General features: G+C 35.3%; 1 protein-coding gene across 4 annotated transcripts in view; it reads right to left on the bottom strand.

The window, feature by feature from the left end:
* ZNF385D (zinc finger protein 385D) overlaps positions 1–22841 on the bottom strand; it is a 413250-nt gene that overhangs the window by 87351 nt on the left and 303058 nt on the right. For all 4 annotated transcript variants that reach the window (XM_039390611.1, XM_027744900.2, XM_027744902.2 and 1 more), the window contains one exon: positions 9964–10074. In XM_039390611.1, the coding sequence (XP_039246545.1) occupies positions 9964–10074 (111 nt within the window). The remainder of the gene's footprint in view (positions 1–9963; positions 10075–22841) is intronic.

The raw sequence follows: 22841 nt of genomic DNA, 5'->3' as shown, positions 1-22841 counted from the left end.
TGTCCAGAGTTAGTGTAAGATTATTTGGAAAGATTTTATGCATGTTGGCAGAGTATATAAACAACCAAAGCCAATTAAAAGCACAACGTTTCTCTTAATGCATTTTTAGAAGAAATTAGTGTGTGGGCATGTGTGTGTTTTCTAAAAAATACAATTTGCTGCACATTTTCTTCACTCTGTACTCTTTCTATGAACTAGACTGGCATATACCCCTGTCTGTTTCTCTTCTGCAAGTTCTTCTTTATGTCCTTAACAGTGCCTAAGAAAGTGAGCAAGAAGGAGTCACTAATTGGTAACCAAAAGTAGACAGCATTTTGCCATTATTACAGTGAAATCTTTTATCTGCACCTACTAGTAATAATCCAGAATTTCAGATTCTCTACTGTATAAATTCTCAATTTTAAAAATAAATCTGTAAGGAAGAACTTAGAAAAAAATAAAAGGGTAGATGAAGATTGCACTACAAGGAGTTTAAAATCTATCTTTCCTTTTAGGTGATGACTTGCTCATGGAAAGTGGTTTCTGTAAAGAGTCCCCAGCACAGTTGTTCATAGATTTCAATTGCTTATTAGAGTTGACTGATTTACTTCCCACATTGACTGAAGAAGCTGACGGCAAAAATTGCTTCAAATACAAGTGAATAGCAAGAACTGAAAAGCAGAGAATTGTCTCCTTGAAGTTTAAACAGGCAGTCTTTTCCATGAATGGCACAATAGAGAACTAGAAGAGAGACCTCCTATCCCCTCTTTTATACTATGTTTTCCCCTGTCTATACCCATTCCCCATGTATAAAATGGTATTTTTCTATATACAAATAAATAATACTAAGCATTGTCTTCTTTTCCCACAATTCCAGCCAAAGACTTCAAAGAAACTCTAGTTAGCCACTACCTGCCCAACTTCAGCATCTGATTTTCATTCTCATGTTCCTCCACCCTCTTTCAGGCTCAAAATCTTTCTGACTCTGTTGTAACCCAAAGAATGTAGGTACGGGACCAAATTCATTAAAACAGCTGGAAACAAATATGTAATTTGCCTGGAAGTCATCAGCGCATGACAGATAATCCACATTAAGCATGCTCCCGACACTGAAAGCAGATTTTGGAAATTCTAGAACCTATGAGACCATTTAGATCTGCATCCTGCCTCTCAGTATAATGTTTTCTGGTACATTCTTCTATATTAATTTAACCTTTTCTGAGAGAAAGGAAACTTCTGATAGTAAAACACATGGATGTGTTCAAACACAGGAGAGAGGTTGCTTTTATTTCCAACTTTCTGTCTTACTAACTACTATCACCTCTGCCTTTCCTTCTGCTCTTTTCAATTCTGTGATCCATGCCCCAGCAGAAGTTAAGTTGGCCCCAAACGGGCAAATATGCAACCATTCACTGCAGTGCCAGAAGCAGAAACCTTTTATATTCCAGTCAGAATACTGGTTATTAATCTTTTGCAAATTATAAACAGGACTATTGTAGAGAGCCATTGCCTATTAACATATCATTTCTATCAAATGCAAGTAATTTAAAAGAGATGTCAAAACTTCTGCACAATGGACTTGTTTTGTCAAAATAAGTGAATGCTTTGAAAATGAAAAAATCTCATAGGATGAACAGCGGTAGGAAGAAAGCATTGACAAAATAAAAATATCTAAGTTTCACATAATCTAAGTCCTACACAGCAACATCTGATGATCATCTGAACGTTTTAATCTCTCTAGCATCATGTTTCTATACCGACTCTGATATTCAGCTGACATAGATTTTGTCCTCCGCAAACCTCAACCTCTGCTTGTCCAGGGACTAGGTAGCTGGAAACATTAGACTTTCCTTTCTCCTGGATATATAGTTTAGGTTGTAAAAGACCTTTAAGATCCTCAAGTCCAACCATTAACACAGAATTGCCAAATCTACCACTAAACTATGTAACTAAATGCAACCTCTACCCAAATTTTAGATACCTCCAGGGATGGTCAACCAACCACTTCCCTGAGCTGCGTGTTCCAGAGCTTGATTTAGACACTCTCTCTTCAACTATCACTGCTGAATGTGGCTGGAGAGTGAATTTTGAGAGGAAAGTGTAAGTCTTGTAATACAAATACAGTGGATAACAAGGCACTCCATTCTCTCCCTGTCAGCAACAGTCTGAGTAATCAGCTGACATTAAGAATGTGCTTCCTTCGTGTTCAAAACTTTCCTTCTTTCCTACTGTCTTCTTGACCTCAGGCAATGCCTCTGTGAGCCTGATACCTCTGGGTTGGTCCATGTTCTGAAACAGTACAGATTTCCTAGACAGAATAGGTTACTTCCATTACGAGAGAGGAGATGGTGCAAGGATTAGAGAAGAGTTTGTGCAGAGAGTTCCACAGCTTGCATACAACTTAGAGACCACTCACAGCAGCTACTGAGGGTCACCCAAAATATTTAGTTTGCAGCCAGTGCTTAAGAGGCAAGGAAATAGTCACGAGCTTAGGATATCAGTCAGTGGACCCAGTTCAACACCTCCAAAAGTACTCTAAAGCTAAACAACAAGATATGAATAATTTCTACTTCTAGCATGTATAGATTCATAGAAGTACTATATAGAAAGTGAAAATTATGAGAAAAGTCCTTTATACAACAAAAGGAAATTATTTTTACTTTCTATTAAACATTTAAGAAACTTTAGGTTATGTGAAAATTTATTACTACTTTTCAACAGATTATTCTGGATTTTATAACTTATAAATTAAGTTATTTATTTCCTACATGAAAAAGGTTACTTATAACCAAATTAAGATTTTCTTTCAAAATAGAACACAATTTTAATAATAATAAAACAATAAAACACAGGGAAAGACCAGACCTGCACAGGGTCTGACTGCAATTCATATTATGGTTTTTAAAACTGTGGTATAGGAAAGAGGAGTTAATGCTTCTAAAATGTGCAGGCTATGCCTATAAAAACAGACTCCACTGAACATTGTACCGAGTAAATTATACTAGGTTGTTTTCAAAATTTTTCATGTGTGCAACGTAAATGCAAAATATTCTATGCTATTTGATTAGACTTTTGGAATGCCAAAAAGTCAAATATCTTGAAATATTTTTTAATAATTCTTTAGGGTTTCTATTATGTGTTGGTGTAAATGCCAGTTATCCCATGGAAATCTCCACACTTTCTATGATTACTTGCTACATTTTCTAGTGAATACCATGAATCAGTACCTCTGGGAAAGTGTCAACTTATGAGTGCATTTCCATACATATATATATATATATATATATATGGAATTACACACACACACACACACATATATATATAAGTTAATTTTGGATGAAGTTTTATTCCTGTCAAGGTATAAGTGCTGTAATCAATACTATACCCTAATAGAGTAACGCTGATTGTAAGGGGATGCTGAGTATCTCTAAATGTGTGCAGAAGAGAACCTTCTTAAAGAATCAGGCTGATGAATTTATAGAACACAGGCACATTAATTTGGAAAAGAAAAGTAAAATGTCCTAAGATAACAAATAAATAAATGTGCTTGTTGACTGGCAATACCTGCAACAAGTGACTTTGATTAAAAGAGCTGTGCATTACAATTCAAGCAGAAATTGTTTTGTTTATACCAAACCAGGACCCAGGACTCCAGATCAATTGTAAATCTAAATCTAACCCATAATTGGAAATACAACAGAACATGTAAAAAATAAGACCCTGTTGTTATTGCCACACATAGAACAGTGGTCGAGGCAAATAGTACAGACTGCTTCAAACACCATTTAAGGATATCTCTGAAAGTTGAAAAATAACAGATTTGCAATCAGAAGGGTGAAATGCTAAATAACTTCTAGCAGTTATCTGCACCAGCCTTTCCTGATTCTTAATGGACCAACATTTTAAAGTTCCCCTCTTTTGTGGAAATAGAAGCTACAGGTGTGACCATCATTTGGCATGGACGAGGAATGAAATCTTTGTTATATCTTCCAAATCACACAAACAGGTTTGCAAAGTAGTCAAGCAGTAGGTCATATAATCCCTCTCTCAGGTCTGGGACTACATCCAGCATTTCCTGTCCATCTTCAGGAACAGGTGTCTAATTTGCGAATACTCTCTGCCAACAGGCATCCCTCAGCTGTCCCTATGTATCTTCTTCCAGAACTTCACTACTATTATAGTGAGAATTGTTTCACCAAGCAGTTCAACAAAAAATTTCTTCATTAAAATTAAACTGAAGAGCTAATCAAATTTATTCTTCTATCAAAACCAAGGAACGCAAAAATCAATTGGTCACTAAACTCTTATTAACCTCCTTTCAGATATGGAAAACCTACTATATTTTCCTGGTATTTTCTACTGTACATCTATCCAGTTCTTTCTGCTTTCCCTAGCTGAGTGAAGTTCTTTTCACATCTTGTCATACTAGTGGATGTGTTCTAAATTCTGAAACCAGTTATGTTTCTGTGGAAGTATGATGACCATTGCTATAAATAATTCTTCACCTGAGGCATTGTCAATTTCAAATCATAGAATCATAGAATAGTTTGAGTTGGAAGAGACCTTCTAAAGGTTATCTAGTTTTGCACCCCTGAAATAAGCAGGGACATCTTCAATTACATTAGGTTTCTCAGAACCCAGTCTAACTTGACCTTGAAAGTTTCCAGATATGGGGCATCTACCATCTTTCTGGGAAACCCATTCCAGTGTTCTACCACTCTCATTTTAAAAAACTTATTTCTTATATCTGTATTAAACTGACTCTCCTTCAGTTCAAAACCATTACCCCTTCTACCAAAATAGGCCCTGTTAAAAAGTTTGCTCCTGTCTTTCTTATAGGCCTCCTCTACTGAAAGGCCACAATGAGGTCTCCCCACTGCATTCCCTTCTACAGACTGAACAACCTCAACTTCCTCAGTCTTTTCTCATAGGAGAGGTGTTTGATCTCACTGATCATCTTGGTGGCCCTTCTCTGGACCTGCTCCAACAGATCCATGTCTTTCCTGTACTCAGGACCCCAGATTTGCATACAGTACCCCAGATAGGGTCTCACAAGAGCAGAGCAGAGGAGAAGAATCATCTCTCTCAATTTGATGGCCATGTTGCTTTTGATGAAGCTCAGGACAGGGTTGGCTTTCTGGGCTGCAAGTGCATATCGTTGGGTCATGTCCAGTCTGTCATCCACAAGCACACCCAGTCCTTCTGATCAGGGCTGCTCTTGAATATTTGCTGTGGAATACTTACCTAATGAGAAATGTTACATTTTGGGGGAAAAATTATCACAGGATTAGTTGAGTGGTTTCCTTTTTCTTTTTTTTTTTCTTCCCCCCCTCAGTATCCGTTCTTAATGCATATTTGGATTATGATTCCTTTTTTGCCATTAAGCCAGACATGTACTCATTTTACTGCTTGTGCATTTACTTTTTCCAGTCTAAGCACAATAGTTTGTGCTTTTATTTACTGCACTTGTCAGAATTCCAGATTATTTTCTCCAGCTGCTGAAGATAATTTTGGACTCCAATCCTGAACTTACCAGCTTCCATCAGGAGCCTGCCACTCTCCATCTAGGTGTCATCCAAAAACTTGGTATATGTATACTCTATTCTATCAGGCACAGTGCTAATGAAAATTTAGAGTAGCAATAAGAATGGAACAGACTCTTACAGATCCTGACTTGTTGTGATCTTTTGTTTTGACAGGAAACCATCAGCAACTATTTTCACTACAGTTCTTCAATACAGTTCTTCAATCTGTTGTGCAACCAACTTTTAATAATTTCACTTGGACCATATTCCCCTACTTGCTTTACAAGACTGTCACATAGGACTTTACAAACCCTTGTTAAAGCCAAAATATATCACAGCTATTTATTCCCTATTATCCATTAGGCCAATTACCCTGTCAAAGGAAAAAAATTAGATTGGTTTGACATGATTTGTTTTTGACAAATTCATGTTGACTGTTTCTTATTGCCTTATTATACCCTAGGTGCTTACAAATTGATACTTTAATCATTCGTTCTAGATGTCAAGCATAGCCTAAATAGGATATAAGTCCTTTGGTCCTGCTTCTTTCCCCACAAAATTTAGAACCACGGTAAAATACTGCAGAGCTATATTGCATCCTTATCCTCAAAAAAATTCTTCACTGTTGTTTAACTGCAAGAGCACTTTTTGAACTCTGATGGCTTCATAGAGTTGAACTATATATCAATTCGGTGATACTTTTTTTTATAGAGATGGAGAAAAACAAGGTAAAAAACAACAAATAAGGACTGATGAGAATTCAGCTCCTGATTTTCAGAGAAATATTACTGTGGTTGCTATTTAAGTAAAACAATAATTTCTGGCTAACATAATTGGAAATATTTTTACAGTGTATCAGAATGAAATTCAAATCCTGTGAACACATCAGAACTCTGTCCAACCTTTCTTTAAAGGCAAACTGAATCATCACTCAGCCATCTGCATTAACAAGAGGGAAGAAAAATAGATAACCCCTTTGGAAGAATTGACCTTGTTGATAGATACCGATAACTTGACAACTTCATCAAATATTGAAATCAGAAATGTGGGCAAAAGAAGATGAAATAGTCAAGACAGGAAAATTTAGTAAGTGCTTTCTTTTTCTCTTTTTCCCAAGCCATTAGCAGAAAATTTACTTCTACAGCTACCTATAGGTACATGAGTTATCCTACTGAAGTCAGCTGCACTTCATTTTACAGGGTACTTTTAGCAGATATTTAATGTGAAGCATGCATTTAACAGTTCTTCTGACCTGGTGCAATATCTTTCAGCAGCTACCAACATCTAAATGACAATACAGGCACTTGCACCCAAGCACATATGTAAATGTTTTGCCCTGTACTGGATGCACAATGTGATTGTAGATGTTGTATATAGATTTCCCTGAATGAAAAAAAAAATGGACTCCACAGAACCTACCTCTGCTGTTCTAATGTCTTTTCTCAGCATGGAGAGGCTTTGGTTATTTGCTCTTTCCTCCCTTCCCTTTTGTGAAAAGATTTATTTTAAAAAGAAACACTGAACACAAAGCTGTCATGAAGATTTATAGAAAACTCTTTTACAAAGAAGCTAAATGATTTTAGACTATTGTATTGCCTTTTCTCATTTTTTTTAATGTAATTTTGATACCATGTAACCTGAAAAAAAGCTTTGCTGCTCCTAAAGAAATCCATATCAAAAGGGAGAAAATTCTGTATTCTCTGCAAAAATGAAAAGTCTCACAGACCAGTTTTATTGTAAACATTTTCATAATATTGCTGTGCAGCAGATAAATGGAATTTCTATTCATTACTTTCTGATAAATCCTATCTCCAGCATCTAAAAATAGAGACATATTGGTAGAAGAGACACAAAGCCTAGGTTTCTAGACAGAAAAGGTATTTATTGTTGTTATGGATTTAAATCATATTCAATAAAATATGATGAAAATGAAAGGTATGAATATTGAGTAAATGAAAAAATTTTTATGATAGTAGGAGAAAAACATACAATGTGTGTGCTTGCCATTCATATAGTAATCAAAAAATGATAGCTAACAGCTCTTTTTCCTCAAAGCAATCTTTCCTTTGAGTCTCAATATTAAATCTTTAGTTTAGCACATTTTTGCTTCATACACTGGTGGACATTTCAGAATTACCTAAGCAATGGAGGAAATAGCTCTGCCTATTCCTCTCACTTTGCAAAAAAACATTCTTAAACTGAAATGGAACCGTGATTACATCTCATGTATTGAAAAACCTCAGCAGAGCACTTTGTGATTTTCAGTAGTAATAACTATAAGCACTGGAATGAGAAGAGACCATCATAAAGACATCCACAAATCGCTTCTGTGTGGTAGGGAAAAGGGGAGGAGATATCATCCCAGGTTAATCAATGGACAACTTTCGGATCGTAATCTCTCCATCAATCAGCAACACTGGAATTGCTTTAAAAATTAGGTGAATATTAGAAGTGGAAAGTGAAACATACTCATCAAGAAGGTCTCCCCCTTCCATAAAGTTAATATTGATCTACTCTGAGAGGAGGGCATTAAAACAACCTTCTACTGAGTAGTGTAGGTTATTTGGAGTTCAAGCCTCTAACACCTGAAGGTGTGAAGGGACAGTTAAATATCTGCTTAACAGCTTGTCTTCCAAGAGTTTTCTGTGAACAGCTTAAATTAATAAATTTCTTCTGAAACGAGTTTTTTGGACACCATGGATGACTCTGAAAATGGCCACTGCTTCTTTCCCCTCTCTTTTTTGGAATACTTTCTAAGAGAGCCAGAAAAGGAACAGTATGGGACCATAGCAGTCCTCTGAGTAAAAAGTATCAGTATGCACTGATATCTTGTTTGTTTCTCTGTAGAAGCATTTTTATTTCAGACATTTTATTCTGGAAAAGGTCTAACGCCTGTCAGCTGGAAAATTTTCCACTCCATATATCAATCCGAGTTGTGTAACTGCTAATGACTAAGTCATTTTAATGATGTGTTCATCCTTTCTTTTGTCTGGATGTTTTTGCAGACTAACAAATGGTATACCCTCTTGGAAAGGAGATGTTTCACTCTGGTATGTTACACTAAAGCGTTTGATATCTCTTGTAGCTATATACTCTGTATGATTCAGTGTGACATGCTTTTTCCTAAGACAAAGCTGAAAACTGTGATAAGTTGGGCTGCTCAGTCGGTGAGATCCACTGCAGCCCAGAAGCCTCCATCATCCCCTCCTCATGAATGACTCAGTATCCACAGTCCTTATTCTGGCATCTGGCTTCTAAATGGAAGAGCCTAATTTGACTCCTTTATTTCTATCTGTGAGGGACATGACAACTCCAGAGAGGGTATTATCCTTCCTTGCACCACTCTTTGAAAATTATGTCAATGTTATAAGAGGAAGGTGTCCATTCAGTAGGTGAATTAGAAAACCTGGAGTTGTCAGTAAAATTAAATATGTGATGCTGACTGGTCTGGAAATTGTGACTGAGATCTTATTTAAATTATTTCTGAGGAATAAAAAGCTGAGTGGGATGAAAAGAGCTGTATTATTTTCTCCCTTAGGAGGGCAATCCTTAGAATTAGGCTTCAAAGTTCAAGTTTTTGACAAGATCTGGCTTTAATAAATAACCAATAAACTAAAAATAGTACAAACTGTACATAAATATCTGCCTACAAAGAAGCAGGAGCACACAAGAATTATTTCACTTCTTCCTATGACTGGCATGACGAAGGACCCTAGTGGACACTTTTGGGTTTGACCTTACTCTAAATTCAAACATTTTTATTCTGACAGAAGTAACTTCCATATTTAAATTAGTAAAACAAGTAGTGAGTGGGGAAGATTAATTTCCACTAGCCATGTCCCTGTCAAGAAACTTCCTGAAGAGACTAGAATAGCAGAAGGAAATATATTGTACTATGTCAGGTTTTGCCTGCACACACAATGACCCTGAGAAGGAAATAGAAGAGTTAAAATCTCAGGCTTTTCTCTGTCATAACAGGTGTTACTTGTGATGTTAAGGAACATCACAGCACAGCTTCCTTGGGTAATTATTGGAGACAGGTTTCCTCTTTGTATTAGGGACCATTTCCAGTTCAGCTTGCTCTGTTTCACTGCTGCAGGAGTGAGAGGAGGTAAAGAAGGAGCCAATTGAAGGTACATAGGTACTGGTAGAAGAATTAGGATCCAGCAAATATATCAACCTTATTAGCAGTAATGGATCAGTCAATTTTTTCTGTTTACGCTCTGTGCAGCACAACTGAAGTTGATGAGCTTGCAGGGCTATATTGGCAGAGAAAATCTGGCTGGGTGTATAAAAACTGCCAAGCAATTGTGTTTATTTGAAACATCCTACAACCTTTTCATCTGCTGAGCGACAAACTGAATTCACAACGTTTCATTTAGGTTCAATTTATGAAAATTATGGCACATACTAGAAGATAAGTACATATTTCTAATCTGATACAAAACGATCGACTTACATCAGAATTAAATCTCAGCTGGCAAATGTTGCATGATATGATTTGCTTTCTTCGATGAGGAAGAGGAACTCCAAATGTATGATTTATTACAGCTTTTTGAATTGGGTCCATCTGTAAAGAGAAAAGAAGAAAAATGAAAGCTTTTGCTGTTCCACTGTGTGCTATATTATCTATAATTTCAAAACAGATTTTGCATCATGCCATACCATGCCTCACACTACAGAAAAACTATTATTTTTCTTTGAAAATGAATATTTCTTCTTCATACAGTTTTACAAAGAGGTAGTGCAAAAAGGAACAAAGAAAAGTGTCATTAGCTGTCTTGAAATAGATATCCTTGTTTCAATTTTATATGTACCAATCTCCCTTTACTGAAGAAAGGTAAAAGCTGTAAACACTGAAAAAGTTTACCTATCAAAACACCAATTTAAGATTTTTATATCATAGAAAATCTAGCTTAATAAATGAAACAAGAACATTTTAAATAAAATTACTATCAAAAGGATTAATGGAAATGTGAAGGAATATAATATTCAAATAATTCCAGAATAGCACGCAATAGCTCAGTATTATGAAAATAATAATAATTTCCCATGAACCAATAAATTAATCTCTTCCATGAAACAACATCTACACAACTTATGAAAAAATCCAAATCCTCCAAAGATTATTTTCACTATCATTTAGAGGAAACTATTGTAAATAAAATCTAATTTAAGGATGAATTTGGACTTTTATGAAAAAGGTTTTTCTGAGCTAATTTCTACCAAAACACTGATCTGATAGTGTCTGCAAGTAAGGGTCCTTATGAAAAAGTGTACCATTTTGGCAGAGAATTTTACAAAAACTACTCAAGAGACTGTTTTACGTGGATGATTGAAGTCAACTTCCCCAAATGCATTGATCAAAATTATTCATATTTCTTCTTCACAAGAAGCATTTGAAAGCTACTTTAAAAATCTTGTAATAGCTGCATAACAACTTTGTTAAGCCACTGATAGTTTTTTTCTTTAAATAGTTAAAAATTCACAGATTTTACCTAATTCTGATAACCAGTATTCACGCAGCATAATCTGTATGTGTCCTGAAAAAAACCCCATCCTTTTCCATGCTCATGTCTCCATGATTCACTGTATTCTAGTCTGTTAGCAAAGGGTTATTTGATAAATAAAGAATCAGAGCTTTTCCTTAGAGTAATCAATTATTCATGAAAGCTGTAATAGTAGACAGTCACGGCCTCTATTGCAGTGAATTCACAACAGATCACTATGGAATTTCTGCATCACCTGACAGCTGTTCAGTGTCAGATATGAAATAGGTCTTTAAATTAATTCCCGTTGAAAAGAAAATCAGATTGGTTTAAAAAAAAAACAACAACCCCCCCAACACACACACACAAAAAGCCCAACTGAACCAAGGAAAAAAGGAGAGCTTTATAGGACAGTCTGGAAGACATGCTCAGTTCGAGCGTCCTCTTCCATTTGAAGTGAAAGTGAAACACCTCATACATTTATGCAACCACCCGCATAAAAGAACAACAATCCCACCTAGAATATAGGGATGCTACTGTAACATAACCCCAAAATAACACTGATAGCTAAGGTGAGAGTATATCAAGTGCTGAAACACTACAACATGCTGTGTAAGACTTCCTGCAGTGATGAAATCATGTGTTAGGAACATTCATTTTACCGAGTAACATGATCTTGAAAAAGCCCACAGTCCAAAAATACTATTATATAGACCAGGAAGAAGACCACTACATAGAAAAGTAAATAAATAGTAAAAGCTCTTCCTTTTTTTTTTTTTTTTTTTTGCCAGCTAGATGAATAGACCTGTATCTCACTATTTTCAATACTAAAGCATGATGTGGTCTTAAATTTCACTACTGCTGAAGTTTGGAGAAATTCTGTTCCTTTTGCCACTGCAGGTCTAAAATACTTAGGGAAACCTCAAGTTCAAATATATGAAAAAGTTAGCACACAGTAACAAGAAATTGTGCATTCTTTGATCAAGTGTAACTGTTTGACTTCACATTAACCAGAGCTGTGAGATGCTTTAAAGAACATCTTTGTTGACTTTCTTAATTTATGGCACTTGTGAGATAATGTGAGGTAATAGCCTTTAGTGTTAATACGTGTCTTTCACATTTTCTCACAAGTGCCATAATTTCAGAAAGCAAACAAAGAAACACTCCAAGGGTTAAATGAAAGGTTCCACCATGGTAAATAAGATGGAACAACTGATTTTTTTTTAATCGGATTTACCCATCTTCAAAGTAAGAATTTTACCTACAAATCAGGTCAGATTTCTTGGGCAACTGATGCTTACATATTGTGAATGAGACAAACAATTTTTTAGAATTAAAAAAAAAATCATGAATGTATAGAATACTTGTTCTATGTTATACTTACTTTTATTTTGGCCTCATGGAAAACTGTGGAGTTTCTTTCCTAATCACTCCACTGATTTTCTCTTATTTATCTGCTTATACGGAAACCTATCTGTACCTTTCCTTTTCAGTTTCTAAAGATATAGACTTCTAGATATAAAGATACATGGTGTTACTGTGAATAGGATGATTTGTGTTTGTGGCTCTAAATGAAGTGTTCTTGATAGCTTTCAAGCTGATTAAGAAAAGCTGCTTCAAAATAATAAACCCTTCTCTGCCAGTTCATAAAAACATAAAACTGTTTGGATTGGAAGAGACCTTAAAGATCATCTCTTTCCAACCCCCATGTCATTGGCAGGGACACATTCCACTAGAGCAGGTTGCTCACAGTCCCATCCAGCCCGGCCTTGAACATTTTCAAGGATGGGAGAATTGTTGTTTGATACTGAAAAGCACAGTTAAACTTAAAAACTTAACCCCAGATTCTAATAAAGTTGGGGCAGAATACTTGTGGGGTATTTTACATTATTATTTTTCCTTGAAGATTTTCTTTGGGAAACATCGCCATTCCATAAGTTCCAAATAAACATCAAAAAAGCACCAGATAAGCCTCCAGAAGTTTTATGCAGGAAATCTTAGAGAGGTAACAGGATACTTTGGTGCAGCATGATAAGGATTAAGATCTCACAGATATTGAAGACAGAGAAGACCTGCTGAGAGTCAGAGGAATAAAGAGAGGTAGCTGATTGCAGAAAATAGAGAGCAAGGATTGCAGGGAAGTATAAAGGGGGAAATAATATCATATAGCTGAGATAATCAGCAAGTGGTGAGATACTTAACATAATCTCCAGGCACTTCTAGGCTCACTGAACATTGCTAATTACACATATAAATTATATTTCAAATTCTGTAAGTGGTATTCAATTTCAAAATAAAAATTATCATGATAAACTTTGATAAAATTTGCTTTTTACTCATTGCTAGTGCTATATTACAATTGCTGGATTTTATTTCTTAGATTAAACTGATTTAATTTACTCTCATTTACAGTGAAGGACAGAGAGGTTTGCAATTCACATGAGAGATGATCATTCAACTTTCAAAGCTGTGCAGAAGACCAAGGCTGGCAAGATGTCCCTTTACTTCCTCTCCATAATGTATTTGCACTGGCAGCTACAACACAACAGCTGCTATCCTTGAACACCTATTTGTATAGTGCAGAACCTGGGATGGTATGTTTTGCCTACAGAGAAATCTGATCCTTTGGAAAGGTAAATTTTCATATTTTCCAGAAATAATTTCTCAGTGTTCCATTTTTTTTTTGTGTGTGTGAAGAATTGTTTTACACTGAAACTGAAATTCAAACACATAGCTCTTCCTGAATTTCAAGTAATTTTTAATATGTCTAATTTTTCGTGGTTGTTTTTCTGTGATTTCTTATTCCAGAGGCATAAGAATATGCCTAAGTTAAAAACAATAACAAGCCAATAGCAAAGGAAAACATGCAAGTTTGACCCGCAAAGGTTCAAATCGCAAAAAGATATAAATCCAAGGGATTTTTTTTTTTAATTATGTATTAAAACCAAGAGGCATGACATGAGCATTTCAAATGTTTACAGTTTGCAATAAATTAATGGAAATGCACTAATGTCTATAAATAAAAGCATCCAGGTCAAAGGATGAAAATAACACGGATTCCCACAGCCTGTTCAGAACATATGGTAGGCCTAAAGCAATCAAAAAAGTAGAGAAAGTATTTTAACCTCAAAACCAAAGAAATTAGCTGGAAAAGATTGTCTCAGATCACTATGGTCTTACACTAAGTGAGCAGAAAACCATGTCAGGTCATTGAAGATCTCAGAAAAAAATTGCTGTAGACCATTTTAGTGGTAATTAAAAAAAAAAAAAAAAAAACACATAAGGAATGACTTCCATTACTTGAACAGCTAAGTGAATTTAGTGACCCAGGTACCAACACCTCTCAGATCTTCTTAAAATTCAGATGCTAACATATTCAATAATAATATTACAATGTACTTATTTGACTTAATTTTGTACTTACTCTCAAATATGTTTGTAGAAATGCAAACCTATGGCAAGAAACCATACTCAGAATATAAATAACTATATATATATAAAAATATAATAATTATATATAATTGCTCATAATATAATTCCCTTAATGTTATTTTCATTGTAACACTGTAAGATTGCATTGTGTTATCATTGTAACGTTGATAAAAAGATAAAGATAAGTCAGTGGGAGCTCCTTTCATTCATTCTCTTACATTACAACAAACAGTGAAACTTGTAAGAGCATTGGACACAGTGTAAATCCTGTACCAAACTTTGCCATTACCAAGCAAAAACTCTAAAATATTGTCATGTCCTCCATAGTTCATAATTATTGGTGAACTTGATCCATTTCTAAAACTGCCCAATAGATGCAGTTTTAACACCTACCAGTTCAAACATAAAACTGCCTGCTTCATTATAATTCTGCCATACTTGTAGAAACACAGAAAGGTTAAGCTATAGGGATGTTCCTCAATGGCATAAAGTCACTGTCAGTTATAGCCTGGGGACTTTTAGAATCAGAAATTTTCTCATGGAATAATTTATCTATTTCCGACTGAAAACTGAGTAGTTCCTCTGTGATCTCAGTGGCATCAAGAATTCACAGTCATTTCCCCTGCAATCATGCTGGTCAATTGTACAGATGCAGTGATATTATATTAGATACATCACATTGTTATATTATTACTTGTGCAGAAATTTTTTTATTTTGGAGAACTGCTGGACTTTCAGACTTACATTGCCCATATCATAGGCATTGTGAAACTTAGTCCTAGCTACTTCTTCTCCAAGAGATATTTGACATCTACCGCAGCTGCACTTTCAAGCTGGACAAGGCAAGTGCTACAGGTCTAAAACTTGCAGGAAGTACAGGAACTAGTGGGTGTCACACATTGCAGTTCATTTCTGTTTGTGCACAGCCATCCCAACACTCTTAAAAGTATTTATCAACTATGCACATTAAAAAAAATTATCTGTGCAGAATATGATGTTTTCCGGAAGTGTCAGATCTATAACTTACAATCCACCTGACACATTCTTAATATACTTGTGACCAGGTCAGAAACAGAACAGTTCAACAACAGCTCAGTAATTTGATTCTAAGCATATTTGATATTATTCATGAGAAATAAGTCCTGTTGTTAAGGTTAGCACTAAAGGATTGGGTTTTTTTCCCAAAACTACATTAATCTTTGAATGATAATCTTATAAAATAACTAAAGAACACAATTCAAAAGGAATGATGGGAGGAGTTTAGTAAGCATAATTAAACACACACACATACAAAAAGAATGTTTAACAATATTTTGGTTTCATGTACAAATAGAACAGTATGATGTCAAACAGTTAAAATACATATTCTAGATGTGGTACCATGCATGGTTTATCTTTTTATAGCTAATTTATTCAGTATTGCCTTAATAATTATGGTGAATAATTATGTAGTGAATTGAACTCAACATTGTACAACTTTTATAAGTGTCTAGCATTTCTGCTCTTATCATTGAGAGTAGAATTAACCTGATGCTTTCTATGTACATAAAAAGAAATGTTACTCACCTTGTTAAATATAACATAATAATATAAGATACCTACATCAAGTACAATTATGTGCAATATTTACAGAATAATTACTTCTCTTGTAAAAAGCTGTATCTATCAAAAAGAAAATCACAGTCACTTCCCAAACAATGCAACCAGTTTATGTAACTTGAATTCTGTAGCTTCAGAATTAATTCCCAAGGCAAACTTTTTATTCTGTTATTCAAATTATATAAGAGTGTGTCTCTTTTCCTTTTTTTCCTTTTTTTTATTTTTTATTGGAGCTATTTAATTGTAGCAGTTGTCTAATCACCTTCCTGACGTGACTCTAGTATTTCCCTCTTCCCTTCTTTTTTGGTTTTTTTTTTTCCTTGTAGATTTTTCCACTTGGCAATGAGATGCTGAGGCAGCAGCAGTATTTCTGGCAAATTGCTTGAATGTACAGAAACCAGTCAGAGCAAAAGGATTTGCATTCACAGTGGTATTACACATACATACTGTAACCACAGAGAGATTATGCAAATCCTTATACTCCGATTGTCTAATAATGGTTGTCAGTCAAAAGATAAGAATTTGCATATGCTAAGGCTAGTGAGAAATAATCACACAGTGATTATGCTAATCAAACACACTAAACAACATGTGAAGGACTGTCAAACTGGAACAAATCCATGTATGTGTAATGTATGCTAAATATAGAAACACACAGTACTAAAAGAATATTAAGGTTGCAGATCGAGCCCTTAAAAACATGAAATGCCTATAAGTCTTAATTTGACACCTTTCTGAATTTATATTTTTGAAATATGTTCACAGATTTTTCCCCAAAAATTTGACTTTTTGTCTGTTCAGAAGATGGACAATGTTCACCTAATGAGAAACTGTTCAATGTTGTGTTTTGTCCAAGAGGTTCAATGAATAGCCCTAAATCTCATTTACTATATAAAGATGAGACCTCTCTCCCAACAGAACTTATCAGCCTATTCGTTGGCTCTCCTACGGTCTTCATTGACACAGGATGTGAGTAGTTCACAAGTATAATTAAGCTATTTTGAAAACTTCTTTTTTTAGATAAAAGATTTTATTATCTCAAAAATAAAGAACAAAATTTGTACACCAGTTCCAGTTACCAAATTTAATATACCTGGTAGTACTTACTATAGTAAGTTGCCCACACAGTTCCTGACTTCAGATTCATCTGTGCAGGGGCTACACGAACTAAAAGTAGTTTTACAACTGCAAGTTAGAGTTCCAACCCGTAAAGTTGTCTGAGAAAAGTTTGATTTAAGTGACTTGTCTCACATCCCTCAGAATAACTCTCCAGAGTGGTATTCAAACTGGATAGCCCTTACTTTTTCTTCAGTCCTATCTCATTGAAAACATGCTTTCTGGTTTCTTCAACAAACAAATACCATGGATAATAATCTTAGGAATTACAAAACTGTGATTGATGCCCCATGCTTATCCAAAGGAAACACAAAATTCTGACAGACCTAAAAGATTCTCCCAAAGAAGAGAAGATGAATGCAATCAAATGTGGCATGTTTATCATATTGTTCAATTATCCAGTGAACAATGCTCAATACAACAATTGCAGCATAAGAACAGACTAACACGAAACAAATCACCTTGAAAGTGGGAGAATTACTCACTCCACTTCTAGTAGGCATTACCAAAGTGGTGTGGAAAGAAGGGGTGGATTGCTTCTTTTATCTACTCACTTAAATGAACAGTGGCAGATGGCAAAAATATGATTGAACACAAAGCAATTGTTTAAAACAAAAGGAGGTAAATGTTATACTCGCCCTAAAGATATCTCTAAAGATACCAATAAAATAAAAACCTAAGGTTTACAAACACCATTTGTTTTCTCAGCTTCAACCAAGACCAAAGCAAAAATGAGTTCATGAGAAAAAGAACAAATTAAAAAAAGTTAAGGGAATGTTCATGTTTTGTGCTTAAGAGTTTGGAATAAAAGGTTGGCAGGCCTAATGGGGGTTACACAACAAATTCCCAATAGTATCATTCATGTGTGAATGTATCTTAGAAAACTGGACCAAGTGTTATAATTGGTATTTAATAATAGTGAGTCTTCCTAATCACAACAACAATAAAAGCAGGATGTGTGCCAGACAGAGAACTGGCAGAGAGGCACTTGATTCACTCATACAAGTGGATTGCTTACAAGTACCAGAGTGCAAAGTGGTCTCTGCAAACTACTACATGTTTTTCAGGGAATTATGTACGTGTTTAAGGACAGAGAAAATAATTGTGTGATGCAATGTTCCTGATCATTCTCCTACACTTTTTTAGCCTACGTAAACAAATCTTCTTATTTACCATTTTTATCCTGGTGACTCCAAAGAAATCATTAATAATTAAGGAAGAAAGCATAATTTGAATGTTTAAAAACATATATTCTTACCTGAAAAAGATCATGGGATGCTTCAGGCATTATTAAATTCTCTATCAAATCTATACTTTTATAGAATTTCAACACATTTCAAAATCTGTCTACTGTGTTAAGATTTAACACTGGGAGAGCTTACAATTCTTAAGCTATACTAGTAGAACTAGAGACTAAAAGGAACCCCAACACATAATTTAATTCGTACATCCCATCATGAAAAGTAAAAAATTGTTATGGCAATAGAATAATTTTATCACAGGTTCTAGAGGGGAGTATGCAAGCGAGCAAATATTTTCAAAAAGAAAAGGTTAAAATATAGCAGTTGGAGGTTGGAGAGGAAGAAATTTTCCAAATTCTCATTTTATAACTATTTCAGTATAAAACACTTCAACATTTCAATTGAAACATTTTAGAAAGCTGCTCTGCTTGTTCAGCCACTAGATTTCTGACAACCCCTCAAAACAGAGTAATTAGAAAATTATTGAATTTTTCTCTCGGTTCTTAATGGATGTCTGTCTTTCTTCAAAATCAGGTGTAAGTATACATATTTACTGGTATAATTATTTGACTACAGCAGCTCTTTTTTTCTTTTTTCCCCCACCCGCTTCTCTCAGAAGGGAGTTCTACTGTCCTTTTAATGAAAATTCCAAGATATAAAATCATGTGACAAACTATCATGATTGTGCCTCACATCTTGAGATTCAATTAGTTTTAGTTAAATTAATTGTACCACCAGCAGTCAACACAGAAAAATAATAGTCCTCAGACTCTTTACATATGGGAACTGAAGTGCTGTAGTTTGCACACGCAGTTGAATATACCCTTTTAATAGGTAATGGTTCAGTATAAGGGTAAATTATGTGTGTGGCTATATTCATAGCCCTCATACAGATCACTTAAGAGCATTATATCTCCTTGCATGCAAATAATACTTTGACTTTGCTTGGCTCATGGATTATGGACCACAGGAGAAGTCATTAACCTGCTTACTTCCTCCATAACACGATTAGCTCTAAAACCTGCCTGATTCTTTGAACCTGGATGAGTCTGTGTGTTCAGAAAATTCACTTCCACTAAGAGACAGAGGAATATGAAATTGGAAAATGGAAAAAAAAAAATAGTTTGAGAACTTACATAATAGTGGAAATAAACCTTCCTATTCTTAGCAACTATGTATGCATAAACAACATTAGAATTTGGTACTAAGCTGAAGAAGATCCCAAGAAGGTGAGGGAAATAGGTGGTCCAAGGTGACTTGCATTTTATTAAGGTATTTCTAACTGCAAAATTAAGATCAACTTCATTTCTTTTTTCAGACTCTCTAGGAAGCAGAAAATAGGAAAAACCAGAAAAAGAACAATTTAGAAAAATGGAGATTATAACACTACTCACTCAAGTCCCCACTAGTTGAAATGTCTCATTTTCTTCATGGTACAAAACAAGGAATATATTCCCTTTTTATGAAAAGAACACACTTATACCTGCACTGGGTACCACATTGTGACTGTACTTTTCCAGTAATTCTTTACAGATTGCCACTGAGATTCATTCCAAATCTCCTGTCAGTCTTAGTGACTAAATCATTAGTGCAATCCTGAGTGCACTGAACAGCTGTGGAGAATATAGTTATGGCTCATTCACTACTTGAAGTGCTCTAATCCCTTCCTACCCATCTCTGAAATGTGATGCATTAAATAATTCTCAGCGTGTTTTTATATCATTTGGAAAAAGATGAAACGTTAACAGTGTACTTTTCCATGCAATTTCATCTTTGAAGTTTTATCTGAATGATATGTCGAAATTAAAATTTAGAAAAAGGTATTACCAGGGAAGTACCAGTCTGACCCTGACATCTGAGCTTTTTGTAGATCAAAACAGAACTAAATGAGAGAAAGGAAGGAAAGAAACCTATTATTGCATGTGTGCATATGGAAATACTATCCTACAAGTTTAAGACACCTTGAAAAAGGCTTAAAACGGTAATCCCCACTCCTTCCAAAAGTCCACTACCATAAATAAATACTAATATATCTACAAAGCCCCAAATGTGAATTTAGTAAGAGCCTTTGGTTTCTGGCAAAACTTTGATTACTTTAGGGTTTTGTGAAAGGACAATATTACAAGGTGAAACACATTCACTTCTTCACTATCACGACAGATTGTGACATGGTTTCTTTCTATACTAGTGCTTTGACTTTGACCCAATTCACTTATTTTCTTGAATTCCCTGATTGTTTAAAGTTACTTCATATTGATTTTGATCTTTAAATGATTTTAGGTCAAGCAAACTCAAACTGGATGCCAAATCAGCTCTGACTACATTGGTGATATATAGATCCTGACACACACAAAAGGTAGTCAGAAGTTCACTGACCAGGTGAGGACTGTGCGTACTGTTGCTCTGTGTCCCTTCAGGGTGAAAATCCAAATGAACTAATACATGCGGTTGGAAAACAGAATTTAGGCAAACACGAATGGATGAAGCAGTTAGACACTGAGCTACTGCAGGCAAGTAGCCTCCATCTTCCATCTCCTCAGCTGACCCCTGTCAGAAGGACAGTATCACTTAGTTCAGTGAGGGTGCCACTGAGTCTTTTGAACTAGCGAGGCTGAAAAGGATTTTGTGTATATTATGAACCTAAACACATAGGAAGTCCCATCTGAGTACTTCACAGTGCTTTACAGAGACCACTTACAGACAGGTAATTAACATATGAAAACTGAGCTGTACTAGAACTTTCGGAAAATCCACTTCTTCTCATTCACGGTCTTATGTCTTTGCACTAAACAGCACAGGCATAATTGATTCAAAATCATCTGTGTTTGGAGCACCTCACACAAGTACCTATGGATGTGAAGATTGGCAATTTCATTGCCTGTGAACTGTATAGTTGTTGCCTGTAGCTCAAGTACTTAAAGACATCTCTACTGCTAGCATACCTTTTCAGAAAAGAAATTCCATGATGCACAAGCATCCCAGCTCTGGCTATTTTGAAGATTTCACTTTTTATGCATAATTTGTGGCCTATGGATATCATGTGGGTGCATTGTCTCTGCTTTTATAGTAAAAGCTCCACACTGGAGATATCTAAAACACAGAATAGGTAAGAGGGACCTGATAAGATAGCAGTAGCTAATGAAAGAATTTCAAAAAAATGAAGAAAACACAAAAAGTGCAGTCAACAATGTAACGTTGTAAACCCCAGAGGGTTTACTCCTGTCTTCTTAGATGCCTTCAGGGCTGTCAGCCCCATGACTGGTTCTGTTTTCTACTCATTTAATTATTTGTGATTATAAAAATAACATCACTAATTACAACATCATTCCTCCTGCTAATGTAAACTTCTTTATACTGATGTAATATTAAAGATGAATCCTATCCCCCATGACTTATTCCTGCTTATCATGACACTTTGATGAAAAAAGTTCAAACCAAGACTTGACCTTGGATCTCAGCTTTGACAATAATGCTTAGATCTTAATACACACTGCACACATTCATGTGCCGGGATTAATCATTAACGATCACAATCTTCGTGACACACTTAAAAGGTCAGGAAATATTATCCTCATCTTGCAGACAGGAACTGAGAGTAAGTAATGGTTCAAGGTCACTGTGGAGGTCTGTGCCTGAATGCAGAGTTGAACTCATCACCTCTTCCTCCAACATCATCTTCCTAGCTCAGAGCAACTCCCTTGGGCAACCCCTCACCATGCTTCTTGTGGCTTTTGGATCTTGTTTAAAACCCCAGAAGCTCACATGAGCAGCTGCAGGTGCAAACAAGCCTGTTATGGGATAAGGTAACTAAAAAAGTAGTTTTCCTTTAGAAGCAGCTGCAAACTACTGTGCTCCAACCCTTCTTTTCCTGTGTCATCTTAAAAGTGCTGCTGCCTTTTCAGGCACTAGAGAAAACTCTTCTTAATTGTAATCTCCTTGTAATTTGCATAGCAGATTGCCTCTGCAATGGCTGTGCCTATAGTTTGAAAGAAGAGAAAGCCAAGACACTCAAATACAAAATTAAAAACAGTGTTGTTTGTTATATTGAAATGGACTTTTGTCTTTTCTTCCTTACACACATGAGAAATCCATGGTATTATAAAAGGCATAAATGTGATCATCCACTTGAATTAATGACTGAAAAATTTTTCTTCTTTCCCCCTTGAAAAATTCTTCAGATCACACTCCACGTGAGGAGACACACAGCACATTTGCAGCATGCAGCAATGTTGACTGATCCTGAAAAATCCAGTATGTTCTTGAGAACCACCCATTAACTGTTTACAAATGGTACTTCGGAACCATCATCAAGTTTTCCTTTCAGATCTATGATTATAGAAATGGCATTATCAGTACAAATTCTCTCTGTCATTTCTTGTCTTTCTCATTGTTAACTACAACTGGAAGTTTAACAGTAAGTAACATAATGCATTTATAGGGGTGGGGATTTGTCACATCAG

The sequence above is a fragment of the Pipra filicauda genome, unplaced genomic scaffold (assembly GCF_003945595.2).
Source record: "Pipra filicauda isolate LSUMZ 115617 unplaced genomic scaffold, ASM394559v2 scaffold84_size4826128_pilon, whole genome shotgun sequence".
NCBI lineage: Eukaryota > Metazoa > Chordata > Aves > Passeriformes > Pipridae > Pipra > Pipra filicauda.
The sequence above is the reverse complement of the archived record's forward strand: the minus strand, read 5'-3'. Positions and strand labels throughout refer to the sequence as shown.